This window comes from Heterocephalus glaber, unplaced genomic scaffold (assembly GCF_053883595.1).
Source record: "Heterocephalus glaber isolate CG9 unplaced genomic scaffold, H.glaber_assembly_v1.0 deba00000818, whole genome shotgun sequence".
In the NCBI taxonomy this organism is placed as follows: Eukaryota; Metazoa; Chordata; class Mammalia; order Rodentia; family Bathyergidae; genus Heterocephalus; species Heterocephalus glaber.
The window spans coordinates 9301224-9316373 of record NW_028258164.1 but is presented as its reverse complement, the minus strand read 5'-3'; the positions used below and the strand labels follow the sequence as shown (position 1 = coordinate 9316373).

Genomic DNA, 15150 nt, shown 5'->3' with positions numbered 1-15150 from the left:
AAGCAGAGTCGTGGAATAAGGAGTTAGAGTTCTAGAGTTTAAGGGAAAATCTCCAGGTTGGAGATGTGAATATTGAAGCCACTTTTGTGAATGATATTTGAAGCTATGAGACTGGAAGGGGATGACTTAGAGAGCGGATGTAGTTGGAGAAAATGCCCAAGGATTGACAACTGACGCACTCCTATGTGGAGGAACTGGGACCAAGGCAACAACATTCAGTGAATATGCACTTATTCAGTGCTTCCTATGCAGATAAGGAGGAAGTAATGAGGCTGAGAAGCAAGAGAGAGGAGGGGAACCAGTACAGTGCTTTCCAAGAAGTCAGGGAGAGGGAGAGCCTGATTCAAGAAGAAAGCATTTATGGAATGATTTTCTCTATCATGATACTGAGATGTGTTGAGCAAGGAAGGTGAAAACAGAATAATTAGCCGTTATATTTTATATAGCAAAGAAGGAGCCACTGATGGTCCGGACAAGCATTTTCCCCCCCAGGATATATTGAGATAAATGCCTTATTGAACTGAGTTTTGCTCGACTGAAACAGAGAGATGGGGTAGGAGCTGAAGTTGATGTAGGGTGGAGAGACAGATAGATAATTTATTATCCCAACCAGGACTCTGGGAATGGAAGAGAACATGCTTTATTATGATGCTGATACAACTAGGGTAAACCATATAGATGCTCTGGGGGTTAGGTAGGAAAGATTTCTCAAGGAAGCACCTGCTTGCTTCCATGCTTGGTTTACTTTCTTTGAAGCAATTTCTTATATATGACTTACCTATTCTTTTTAGTGCATTGGTAATTCAATTATTTTAATAGACTGGTATGCAATATTTGTTCAGAGCTTTTTAATACTTTTGCTTTGTTCATGAACAATTTGTTTCCTTAAAGAGCAAATTGACTTGACAGTCTTGATTTCCCTGTGCACAGTTAAAAACAATTCTGTGCTTAAATATAGAAGTTCATGTAATAGGAATATGGAACTTTGTGCCCTAGAGTTTTCATTGTTTAATTGAAATACTTTTTAAGGATGGAAAGTTCATAATAATGGCTTTTGTTCCTTTGACAAAATACCTACTATATTTATGTAATGACTGGCATGTGTTTTTGGATAATATTGATTTCCTCTATCATTTTTTAAACAATGGAGTGTATATAGAATCCCTCGATAACTTATCAGTGCATTTGAATCATATTTTTTCTATTATAAATTGTGTTTTATTTTAATGTATGTTTATTTAGAATATTGGTCTCTAATATTTTAAATACCATATCAGTTTTTAAAATGGTAATTTATTTATAAAGAATTACAAATAATTTATTATTTGCTATTTTTCCATTCAAGAATTTCATTCCTTATTACCTTCTTTTTTGTTAATTATTGCATATTCATTTTGCAGAAAGCATCATCTAAGAAGGGTGAGATAAAGGTAAAATGAACAGTATTATAAAACACTTGCTATTTATTCGGGCAGGAGACTGCCATTGCCTAATATCTTTAAGCACTGTGCCGGTAGTTCTCAACTTGGTTACCCGCTAGACAATCTCATGGTGCTTGGAAATAACTATGGTACCCAGGTCCTACATTAGGCACGATGAATCAGTATTTCTAGGGGTCAACACTGGCTTTTGTTTTTCTTGTTTTAAGTCTGTGATCCTCATATACAGAGAAATTGAGGCCGGCTTTACCTAAGTATACTTAAGGGTGAAGTTATTGTTTGTGATAATTAATATAAACCCAATGCTTGTGTCTACATCCCCTTCTTCTTCCCTTTCCCGCTAGTTTATGTTAGATTCTATTTGAATCTTTTGAAGTGCTAGTTTGCAGAGGTGGAAGTGATCAGTTCTGCCATTTATTTGTATGATTATGCTTTTGCAGAATTTGTGTTATCTTTGGTATGAGTTGAATATTTCTGAGTTCCTCATTTTGTGAAGGTTGTTTTATGTAAAGTAAATGATATGTGCATTTACTTTGGCAGGTGAATTGCAAGTCTTCTCGTGCACGGCAGCAAAAGTGAGTGAAGTAGCTGCTGTACCTTGTGTGGTGGAGCTCACAGTTTTTCTTAAATCTCATTCATGATACAAAAACTATGACCATCTTCTATAAGGACAGTGAGACCTTCATGTTGGTATACATATTAAATATCATTTCTTTATATTAAAAACTATATAAGCCTTTTTGTCCCAAGTTGCCTGAATGCATTTTTAGGTAATCGATTTAGAGATGAGTAACATCTACCTCTATATATAATTCAAATAATTTTCATTCTCAGAGATCTGAAATAGAAATTGATTTTCTTGAGATCTGCTGTTCTATTGTGCTTTTTTACATTTTTAATTAAAAGAAACTTGATATAATTATGGTTTTCTAGAAATTGAATAGAGTTTTTTTTTCCATGTGGCATAAAGGGATTTTTCCTAGCTTTATTCTTAAAGTCCAGGCATACTTTTGGGCTTTTCTTGTAAGGGTAAACCCACTAAATGAATACCTTATGGAATAGTTTTCATTTTGGTATAATTTGTTCTTGCGTCAAGCCTTTAAAAAACCTAATACACTTAAAATTTTTTAAATAGTTGTAGGTTTTCATAAAAATTGAGAGGGTAGGATAGAGTTCTTAAGTACGTTTTTCACCTACATTAACATCCCATTTCACAGCACATTTGTTATCATTAATGAGCCAATAGTGACACAGTATTATTGGTTCCACAGTTTATTCATATTGCCTCAGTTTTACCTGATTGTTTTTTCTGTCCCAGGATATCCCATTCAGGATACCACTGTACATTTAGTTGTCAGGTTCTTTTAGGTGCCTCTCATGTGTTGCAATTTCTCAGACTTCCTTTGTGTTTGATGACCTTGGCAGTTTTGACGAATATTGGTAAAGCACATAATAAGATGCTCATCTACTGAAATGTACCTGATGTTTTTCCCCAGGCTGAACTACAGTTTGGGCTTGAGGAGGGAGAACTACAAAGATACAGTGGCTATTTAATCATGCCAAATGGGACTACATACTACAATCTTTATGACTGTTGGTGTTGCCCTTCCTCACTATGCTTAAGTACTATGTATCAGATTTCTCCACTGAATTTTCCCCCCTTTTTTAGTGCACTCTTTGGAATAAAGTTACCATGGGTGGTCTATAGCTGTGCACCCTTCTTTAGGGTTGAACATTACCTAATTCACTTGGAATTCTTGTGTCTTGGATGTTTGTTTCTTCTGCTTATCTATTAATTTCAATGTTTTTTGCTATCAGTATGGATTCATGAATACTTATTTTTAATACTTGCATTTCTAATATAATACTGCTTTATTTTTCGGCTTACATTAGTCCAGTATTGATCCTTCAGCCACAGAGAGTTCTTTCAGTTGGCTGTTGTGTTGACATACTTCTGTCAATGGGTGTGTTTTGTTGGTTTTGGGGAACCTTTTTCTCTCTGGCATTTCCTGATGATCTAGCTAGGCTCATCTTGTATATTTCTTTCTTACTCATAGAGCCAGCCATTTCTCCAAAGTGGTTGGATGTTTTTCTTTTCTTTTTCTCTTTTTCATACAGGCAATGGAAGTGGTGAGATACCTACATACAGTAAGGATAGCTGAGTTGCCTCTCTCCCTTTCTTAACATCTGAACTTGCTGGATTTCAGCTAGTCCTTAAACTTCAAAGACTTCCAGTCTTAGTCCAAGGCTGATGATTTGACTTCATTTTTATTTTCATCTCATAAACATGGGTTTTTGTACTTAATTTAGAATTTCCATGTAATTTGAGACATTTTGATTTTCATCATCTGTAATTGAAGCCCCTTTGAGAAAGGAATTCAGGAATTTGTGACTTGATTGAAAAATTAAGAGTAATCTATATTTTTGTTTTTTAAGATAGAATTCATTGTACCTTTTTATCAATAATAAAAAAGTTCTGTTGCCGTTAAACTTGAACTCCTGCCATCTGTGCCTGTATTTGTCTTTGCAGTTGCCTTAGGGGACTTGATTTAAAAATTTCTAGTCTTTATAACATGAGGAAGCACTTCATAGTCTTTTCCTTAAAATTTTTGCACGTCTCGAGAACAGTATCAGTGTAACAACTTGAGAAATGCTTGAAATATGACAATTAATTTCCTTCTTTCCATGGATAGTGCCTCTTTTAAACTTCTTGAATATTTAGAATCAGAAGAATTGTTCCATAATTCGGTATCTGAGAGTAATATGGAGCTACACTGTGGTGAAATGCCTACACTGATATGCCCATACACTGTTTGGGCACCATAGTATTTCCAGACACTATTTTTTTGTGCAATCTGTTATATATTAATGATCATGAGGGCCTTGAGTATCAAAAACATGCCATACTGACTTCATCTAGTTATGATTTCAAAGGAGACTAGATTAGAAAAGTCTATCAGATCCTGTTAGACAACTAAACTAGATTTAAAAAGAAGAGGCTATCAGGTCCTACTACTGAAATAACTTTATGTGTAATAATAGCTTTATGTGAATGTTTTATATATGTATAATATATATTAGGTGAAGTAAATTCTTTATTAGTAAAGTAGTGAAGTAAAGTAGTTAAGTAGTAAAGTAGTCAAGAAGTGAAATAAATTATTTATTATTTATAATGATGTTACTATTAATTACATCACTAGTATATCATAACATTTTATACAGCTTGATTCTTTTCAAAAATGAAGTGTTTTCATGGGCATTGCCCTAATGAAAGTATTGCCTTAGGAGAGCAGTAATGTGGATAATGTTTTCCCACTCCTATCAGATTTCTCTTTGAGCCACAAAAATACCAAGTTGACATATCAGAAAATCAGTAACAGAAAACAGTTTCATTCATTCATTTAAATGGAAATGCCATATTGCTGAATGCCTCTGTTACTGGTATACAACTTGTCAAAGAGAAAAAGACCATTGGTTTATTCAAATGCAGCTTTTTATCTTAAAGTAAGAATGTGGAAACTCAAAATTACATTTAGTTAAATGAAATAGAAGCATGTTTTTATTTCTCCAGCACCTAATTCAGAACTTGACATGTATTCTCTGAAAGAATAAATGAATTGATTCTCAAAATTATGCAACCTGGCACCCCAGTGAGGTGTCCATTTTAAGCCTGGAAAGGCTTAGGATGTCCTATGGAGTTCTGCATCTTTTGAAGTCCTTTGGAGCTTAAAAAAGGAAAAAAACAAAACGAACAACAACAACAAAAACCAAATGTTCACAGACCACCTTGTCAGAGTAATCTGTGAAATACAGATTCGGACTTCTCATGCCCAGAGACACTGTTGATAGGTCTAGGATAAAGGCCACAAATTTTCACATCTCACCGTGTTCCATAATGAATTTGAGAATCACTTTTAAGGAAAGGAAGGTAAGAAAAGGAGAGCAAGAAGCTGATAGTTTCTTGACTTTCTTTTTTTCAGCTTTTTAGAGTATATATTTGCAGTACAAAATGACTACATTTCTTGAGGAGAGTTGGTATGTGAACATAACACATCTTAATTATTTTTCATCCTCTTCCCCTTCATTTTCTTCCTTCACCCTCCATCTCTTGGTCTTGTTACCTTTTTTAAAAGATGTATCATCTCCCCATTTCCTATTATCTATCCTTTATTTTGGTATTTATTTATGCTTTGAGTTTCTCATATATGAGAAATCATACAATATTTAAGCATATGTGTCTGATTTATTTCATTTAACAATATGGTCTCAAAGTATATCCATTTTCCTACAGTGACTCAAGTTTGTCCAACTCAAGTTTGTTCTTCTTTATGGCAGAGTAGTACTCCATTGTATATGAATACCACACTTTCTTTATCCATTCACCTCTTGTTGGACATACAAGCTTTGACATTCTACAAACGCTCATGCTTCCAGGGAACTTGTCAGAATTAAGGGTCAGATTAGGTAAGGGCTTGAAAATTCGATTTTTCCCCACGTGAAAGGAGCCTGGAGGCAGGCAGAAAAGTGCCCAAGTAGAGAGTTTAGGAAGTCATTAGCGATCCTGGATCCTGTTCCTGTGATCCAAGGTGGCTGCTAAACATTCATTCAGTGAATCCATCAGTGCTGGCTCCTCGATGGCTGGAAGGAAGAAGGAAAGGAGCAGAGATAAAAAAGCTTGCATTTTCAACAAAATCCCTAGAAATAACATATAGAGATTCTGTATTATTCTGGCAGTCCTTAGTCCTATGACCATATTTTGCTGCAAGGATCTCTAGAATGTTTTTTTTTTTAACTGAACAGTGATGTGCTCAGTGAAACAAAAACAGAGAACAGAAAAAAGCAAAGAAAACTCAAGATTTTTTTTACTAAGAAGAGACTATCATAAGGCAATTGGTGGTCTCTGTCACAATCATTCATGCTAAAGCTACCCAAACAAATCCCCGAGTTTCTCTTACCTTTTGACAATTAATTAGCCAATTTTCAAGGCTGTCATCACCACCCTGCTTGTTTACACGCAGTCCTACTTCTGCTCCCCAGAATTGGTGCAGAAAAGTCCTAAACTTACAGACAGAGCCAGTGCCATATACCTGTTAGCCCCTGTTGAATTTGTATCTTGAAAATGATGCATTGTGAACTTCTAATATGTTTATTCAAAAGGAGTTTTCACATACCAGTCTAATTGCATACTTTCTCCTCTTTGTTTTTACTTTATTAGAAATAAATCTGCTTTGGTTGCCTCCATGGCATGTTTTCATGTGCCTGAACCGCATCCCCTCTAGTTTTCAGTAGTGGTTGTGCCTCACGTGGGGACTGTGTCTGTTTCTTGCTGGGGGCAGTCTCTGAAAAAGAGAGTTTGTCAGGAGAAGAAATAGACTAATTTCCCTTTTTCTCTTACTTGTGCTTACACAGAATATCTCCATATTTTTATATTTTAAGAAGAGGTGTCTATGCTTCCTTTTTATGTGCTGATTGTTTAGTAACTACAGATAGTTTGGGTTCTACTATCTTGAATTTCTGTCTGAATTTGCAGATTTTACTCCTGGAGTTGGCTTCTCATGGTTCAGTCTCCTAGACTTTTCATTAGCATTATGTGTTTTAGATAGCATATTCTTAGAAATACTACTTTAATTCTTTCACCTTTCTTTTCCTTCCGCAGTGACTTTCTGTTCTGAAATGGTGAGCAAGCCTGTGGTTCTGCCTTCATTTTCAGTTTTTCTCTCTGCCCTTTTTTTTGTGAAATCTCGGCAGCCAGTCTACTCTTACTTTCAACTATTATCTCTGTATGGATGCTTCCGAGGTATCCACAAAGCATATTCACTAGTCATTCCTACATCATTCGGAAGTACGTCCTGAGTGCCTTAACTTAAATTCCTTTGTCATCTTAAAGACTATGTCTAAAACCTGTGATTTTAGTGTGGAAGTCCTCGATTTGTGTCCTTAGAGTCTTCTTAAAGACTCTATGTGGTACTAAACCACATGGGTAAGGATAGCAGTTCCAGTGAGCTGTTTTCTTTGTCTGGAAAACCCCTTTCTTCATTCTTTCCAGTTTCTTTCATCTACCATCAGGTTCAGAAATCTACATTTCATAAAGGTTTCTAGCATGATAGCACACCTTATTGACTTCTGAGACATGGAACTCCTATTGTTCTCATTGACCTGTTATCTTGCCCTCCTTACATACTCATAGAATAAATCATCTTTATTATAAATGCCTCATCTTACATATAGACAATAATCTTTTTGTACTCCCAGGGCCTGGTATATAATTGATAAAATATTGTATTCTATGGATTATGGCTTATCCTTTTCATTTCTTTATCTTGCTTCATTTCTAATACTGAGATTGCTTTTAAAACAATTAAAATGTTTCTTATCACCAAACATTTATTTTCCATAAAAGAAATGAAGAGTTCTTGGCAAGCTGAAGGACAGATTTTCAGTGGCCTGATTACATATTTTCTTTGTACTATTTATTTAAATTTCATTACAAAAGGCATGGAGTAGTTGTTGGAAACACAACATTTCTCCATGTCACTTAGTGTTTGGAGTGTTGTTTAAAAACCTGGAATAGGAAAGTGTTTTAAAAATCTAGTAGGATTTTGTGAAAATGTATAGTGTTTTACATTGGAGAGTTCGAGACCAGGGTAGGGATGGAGGGAGAGACAGCGATACTATCAATGAAGAAGAATGTGTGTGAAAATACAACCAGACCCACACCATTTGATAAATAATGTTAGGATGATATTGAACGAGCCAGATAGAAGGGTGGGTAGTAAGTGTATCAAACTGGTGGGAAAAGAAGTAGACCCAATTGTTTTTATGAGGACTTTTTTCTGGTACTGGAGATTAAACTCAGCCCTTTCTATTTTTATTTTTTTAAATTTTGGGACAGGGTATTGCTAAGTCACTAAATTGCCCAATCTGGACATGACTGTATGATCCTCCTGCCCCAGCCTTCCAGAGTGCTGGGATTATAGGCATGTACAACCATGTCCTGTTCATCAATATTTTTTTTGATAATGGGGATCGAACTCTGAACCTTGTGCTTGGTAGGCAGGCAGCAGAACCACTGAGCTAAGTCCCCAGTCCTAATCAATATTTTTTATAATAAATTCCTTAGCGGCATAGGAGTGTGACAGATCTACCGAGTGAAATAGGTCTTGTTAATGTTTGACATGTTTAAAACATGTTTGACATATAAAAAGGTATAAGAAAGTATCTGTGATTGAAATATAGGCCTGTATGTACTGAAAATATGGACTGGTAGAGTAAAATTCTAGATTTGAATAAGGAGGATAAAAGACTCCGTTCATTTACTTATTTTACCTTTTCTTTTCCAATAGGAAATTTGAAGTACTGCCTTGTGATTCTTAATCAGCCTCTGGACAAGTGTTATCGTCATCTTTGGAAAAAAGGTGATCTTAGCATTCATACTTCTTTGCTTTTTATTCTATTTGAGACTAAATAACATGGGCTTAATGTAACCCAGAACTAAAAGAAGCACCAAACAGTGGAGTTCATAATAAGACAACTCAGTTATTGAGTTATCAGCGGAATTTCATACTACTTCTCTATTAGTCTGTTAATATATGTGATTTTTCACATTATGAACCTTCAAGGACAGAATCATGTATTTCACAACTAGCATGTGGGTATTTATCTCAAATAATCAAGTCCTTGTTCAAGTGTTAATATTTTTAGCATCAGTAATGGCAGAAAGGCCTTCATGTACCTTAATTGTCCTAGCATCTACTAATAGAGTATCTGTATGATGATCACATTAGCAAAATTAAAAATAAGGCATGTTGCAAATATATTAATGTCACTACACATGTTGAAAAACATAGTTACAAATGAAGTAGTTTGACAGAATTAACACTTCTAGGAGGTTTCATGTGAGAAACAGACATTATTAACTATTCATATTTGACTTTATAGGATTAATTATATGTTGGAAAATAACATTAAGTATCACTTGCTGTTTTTAGTCACTACTGTTTCTTCTTCCATGAAATACGGAGGGATTTTTTTCCCCAAGAAATACTTTGCATACTTATCAGTGTTTTTCACTAAAATAGATGGGCAGAACTTGATTCTTGGCTAGATTGATGTATATTTCTGGTGCTGTTCTTGATCTTTTATCATTGCGGCACTTTTTAATATTCTCCACATTAAGGTTATGTACCATGAAATGCAATCCTAATGTGTTAATAAGATCATATCTGTAGACATGTAGTTGTAATACTAGAAGGAATAAATTATTGCAAGTGATGTTATATATTTATTGTCCAGTATGATTGTGAAGAAAAATCTTGATTTTCTACATGTAGCTCTCTTTAAGTTAGCCCACTTACAATTTAACATTATAATTGTACTAACATTGTGCTCAGGGTTTGAAAATTATTTAATAGTCAACTTTCTTAGTACTTACTAATAATTAGATAATTGTTATAGCATAAGGTGGGCCTTAAAGTCTTTTTCTTTTCTTTCTCTTTTTGTCACTTTTTCTCTAGTGCCTAGTCCAGTGTGTGGTACATATTAGTGCTTAGTAATTACAGTAAATTAGTCAATTTAATATTGTCATATTGCCAGCAAATACTAATGAACCAATTAGGCCCACCCTTTCCTTTTTAGCTACCTTATTATAACAGATTTTATTATAGTATTGTTAGAACAGGTGAGAGACTTATTGGAAATACTAGAAATGGACAAAATGATCATTGATACAAACTTTTGGAAGCCTTGCAGGATCTCTATGTGGGGATTAAAGGCCTTATTTTATATGTAGGCTAAATGATACAGATTTTTGAGCCAAAGTTCCCCATTTGATTTTTTTTTTTTTGCAATGACTTAGATTTGAAAATGTCTCATGCCCAATGACATCAGTCATTTGATTTGCATAAAAGTGAAGCTTGTTCAGTCTGTAAATAGCGGACTAAAACTGAAGTGGCAGGTGTCTTGACGTGATTACTTAATTGTCATAACTGAGATAAGTTTTTTTTAGTTTTTAAAATGTTAAGTCCTTTGATATGTATACTTCTAGGGTGATTCTTGTCTTTCTGGAGTCATTAACCATTGTAAGAAGCAAGTATGTTAATATATTTTAGAGAAAGATGGACCAGGATTTTTGAATCTCATAACAAAAGCTATGGTTTTTTCATTTGAGGTGTTCCCTCTTGTGTTCTTTTCTGCAAGTAAAGGCCATAAAATAGGAAAACTCTGAAAAGCTTGAGCTGATGATTTTAATATGTGAGAAAGAAAGCTTAAGAAAAGCACTGAGAGTTGGGAGGGGAAATAGTATCTAGCTTGGGATACCAGGCAGTAAGTAAAGGCCCCAGGCGCTGTCCCTGTTCCCGTTAGCCCATATGCCCAGCATTTTTTGTAACTTCTGTTCCATGATTGCTAAGATTTTTTGAAGTACAAACATGTAGGGATGGAAATTGGGGTGTTAAACTAAAAATTTAAACAGGAAAATTCAAAAGCTGTTTTGTATAAGTCATAAAATTAAAAATTTATCTTTATCCTATGTGTATGATTTGAACTAGATTTTTTCTGAGATTCAGGTGAAAGACTACCTTACTTTGAAGGTTTATTTTTTTAGTTTACTCTTGAAATATTTAGTTGACATTAGTTATGAAATTTGGTTTAAATGCTTAAGGAAAGGGCTCAAGGGCGATTAAAATTTTAGAGGTTTTAAATGTATTTTCCATTTTATATATCATGAAATTTTGATGGTTTTCTTGGTTAGAGGTCTTAGAATATATCTCACCATGTTCCAGCATTTTGTAGATTATATTTAATTTGTACATTATAAAGTACTTAAGTAGACAAGTAGAGGGATGAAGAGCAGTATAATGAGCATCTACCTTTTCTGTAAATAGCAGAGGTTTTTGAATTTTGTAATGGATGTTACTCTCATATTTCTTAAGCATTTTCCAATTAGATTTTCCATTATAGTAAATGTCTATCACTGAGAAAAAAAATGTAATGCATGAAAATCATAGGAATGCTGTGTTTGAAGCACTCTGTTTATTTATTCTTGGAGGTCAGTTATTTTCAATTGGTGTTACCATGGTACAAAGGTTCTCAAAATTAGTGGTAGATGTTTCTGACCTACATAAATTTAAAACTCAGAAAACAAATAGACCCAACAAATGTACATTAATCTGGAATTAAGTTTATATGGATCAACTGTATTTCAAGTTTTTGAGAGTTTGGCATCTTAAAACATATCTTCCATTTTAGCATGAGGTCACAACTATTCTGTCCTTTTTCCATGCCATCCACAGAAGAGTAGTGATCATGTTGTAAAATGATGATGAGGATTTGTTAACATCAAGTGCTTTTCCCTCTAATAGGAGATTATTTTTCTTACCTTGATTTTTTTCTTTTCAGTTCTTTGGTAATCATCCTTAAGATCATTCCAGGGTGTGGACCGCCTGCTTTAATTAATTTTTGTTGTATGAAGTCATTAAATACTTGACTAAGCAGGCATACCTTATAGATAAAAGCAATTACAATTGGCATCTATGAAATGTAAGCAAGATCTTTGGTTTTATGCCATCAATTTGGGGAGAAAAAAGATAGTAAGAGGGTATAACATGCTCTTCACCACTTCACTGGGGGAGGAGATGTTTGATTACAATCTGGTCTCCACTCACTCTATGGTTTGAGTTTGCTTCTGATGTTTGGAACAGACTGAATGGAGGGGACATGAGAAAAAGCAAAGATAGAAACACTTGTTAAAGATGGCAGGAGAGGAGCTAGCAAGGAAGGAAATGGTCTGTGTTTCAACCATGTTCAAGAACTGACCAGTATGAAGTCCTTGACAGAATCTATGGAGGTGCAACAGTGACACCTTCAAATAGGGTGTCATTGTTACCTAAGCATTTGTCATGAGTGTGGCTTTTAGTAATCTGCTAGCTGTGACTATGTGGATAGGTAGAGTATCACTGGAACTTCAGTCATTTAAATGGATTCTGGGAAATACTCAGCAAGTCACTTCAGGTAGGCAATATGAGACTTTAGGATAGCATAGCAGAATTTCAAGTAGGATGATCCAGGAGACATCTGTTCCAGTAATGATCACCTTGGTGTTACAATTAAGAATTCTATAGTAGTTAGGCTTATCATGGTTTTATTGAGCTATGAAATTGACACTATTGTGTCCCCTTCTGTGTTTAGTGTTTCACAGAACTTATCCTTTGAGCACATTTTAGTGAGCATTGAGCCAGAAATCTGATGAGCACTTTGCATACTTGGTTCAGGTCCATTGAACAAAGCAGTTATGTAAAGTCTGTGCTTTCTGTAAATAAGGCTGGCAGACAAGATCTGCCTCGGGCTCACAGAAATGTTCAGGGGACTACAAGAAAGATTTTAATGCAATAATGGTGTAGAGCCCAAGATTTATTCTTTTTTTTTTTTTTTGGTATCAGGGATCGAACTTCAGGGCCTTGCGTTTGCAAGGTAGGCAGCGGCCCTACTGAGCTAAATCCCCAGCCCAGATTTATTCTTTAATAGGTTAGATACATTCTGTTTTTCTCACCAACTCATGATCATCTCATCAAGATGATAGTTCATTTCTGCGAATTAGATCTTTAATCATTTTGGGTATGATAATAAAAATATTGTGAATTTTTTAGAAGTGCTGTGTTATTTCCAAGGATCAACTGAGATGAAGAATGACATAATTTTTGTGTCATTTCTGCTCATGTTCCTTTATCACAATTAAGTAGTAATTCTCCTTTTAAGTGTATTTCATCCACAAATTTCTTCCATTAACTACCACTGTATGCTTTCAATATGTTGTGAACTTAGAATTCTCTTTCAAATAAATGTATTAATTCTTTTAGTCAGCATTTATCACTTAAAGAACAACTGTGGTGCACCTGCTAAATATACCAGCAGCCAACACGTGGACAGTGTTTACCATGTGTACCTACTCTATTCCCATCCAGACATGATTAAGCTGAGATACTGAAAGTTTCAGTGACCTATTCAAGTTCACAATTCTAGTAAAAAGACAAGTTAGGAATTTATACTTGAGTAAGTGATCCAAATAGTCTATCTATGTAGGCTGTGCTGGGTATATATGTTCGGTGACTTTAGCACCTGTGCTAAGACTGATATTGTGAATGTAAGTGGTACATTGATAAGGGGTGGACAGACTTTTCCTGTGAAGGCCAGATAGTTATTTTTGGCTTTTTGGGCCACATGATCTCTGTCACAACTCTTCAGCTTTGCTGTTGTGTAAAGACAGTAATAGAAAATACATTAAAGAGTTGATGTGACTGCATTCCCAAAATACTGAATTTTCAAAATAAATAGAGGATTGGATTTGGACCATAGTAGGTAATTTGCTGACTTTTTTCTCGCTAATCTATTTTAGTTACCGGCTAGTCCTTCCTACTTTGGACTTTCATCTCTTGAAAAACTGTCCCATCTCTAGTGTTCCAAGATTATATGCTCCCTTGTTTAGCTGTTGGGTTTCTTATTATCAGCCTTCACTGATTCTTTTTACTTCTGCCAGTGCATTCAGATATTTTAGCCTGAACCAGTTTTCTTTTTTTATATACATTTAAAAATTTTAATTAAGTTATTTTAAAATTTTATCAGTATATTTTAGATATATATATATAATGATCACATTCATCATAGGGAACTTGTACCTTTACACGATATATTTGGAGTCTTCTTTTTTCCCCAATCCCCTCCCATTGCTTCAATTTCTCTTCCCCTCTTTATTTACAAAATTTTTTTTCCATTTTTTCCCTTTTATTTGCTCTTTCTTTTCTCTTCCTTCCTTTCTCCCCTCTCTCCTCTCTTGTTCCCCTTCCCATTTGAATATTTTCTGCCTATTTCCCAATGTCTATTATAAATTTTGGCCCTTATTTACCCTTTTGTTTTCTCACACCAGAGAAACAATGAGATATTTAATCATGTGTGTCTGATTCATTTCAATTAAGAGTATGGTCTCAAGATGCATTCATTTACCTAGAAATGTCTGAAGTTTATCCTCCCTTATGGTAGAGTAGTACACCATTGTGTAAAAAAACAAAACAAAACATCTTCTTCATCTATTCATCCATTCATGGGCATTTGATGTTTCTAATATTTAGTTATTAAAAACTGTGCTGCTATAAACGTGGTTGTGCATATAATGCTGTGGTATGATGCTTTTAAATCTTTGGGGAAGATACCAGGAAGGGGAATAGCTGGGTCAAATGGAACCTCTAGTTTTGGTTTTTTGAGGAATCTCCATACTGATTGCACCAGTCTACACCCCCATCAATAGTGGAAAAGCACTACTTTTTCCCCATAGCCTTGCCACCACTTGTTATTGGTTGATTTCTTGATAACATCCATTCTTTCTGAAGTGAGATTCCATCTCACTGTTGTTTTAATTTGCATCTCTGGAATGAGAAACCAGTGATGTTGAACATTTTTTCATGTATTTATTTGTTGTTTATATTTCTTTTTTTTCCTTAAATTCTTTTATTGGTACATTTTAGGTATGCAATACATTTACATTTATCATTGGGTAGTTGTACCTGTACATGATGTACCTTGGTTCTTATTTTTTCCCCATTCCCTGTCTCCCTTCACCCCCTCCACCCTTCCCTATTTACAAAGACTTTGTTTCCATTTTTTCCTTTTCTCATAATTTTTCTTTTCCCTTCTTTCCTTCATTTCAGATGCCCATTTTCAGACT

The 15150-nt window shown here is 34.7% G+C and overlaps 1 protein-coding gene across 1 annotated transcript in view; it reads left to right on the top strand.

The window, feature by feature from the left end:
- Tpk1 (thiamin pyrophosphokinase 1) overlaps positions 1-15150 on the top strand; it is a 412808-nt gene that overhangs the window by 61701 nt on the left and 335957 nt on the right. The window contains exon 6 of the mRNA XM_087207730.1: positions 8783-8854. Within this exon, the coding sequence (XP_087063856.1) occupies positions 8783-8854 (72 nt within the window). The remainder of the gene's footprint in view (positions 1-8782; positions 8855-15150) is intronic.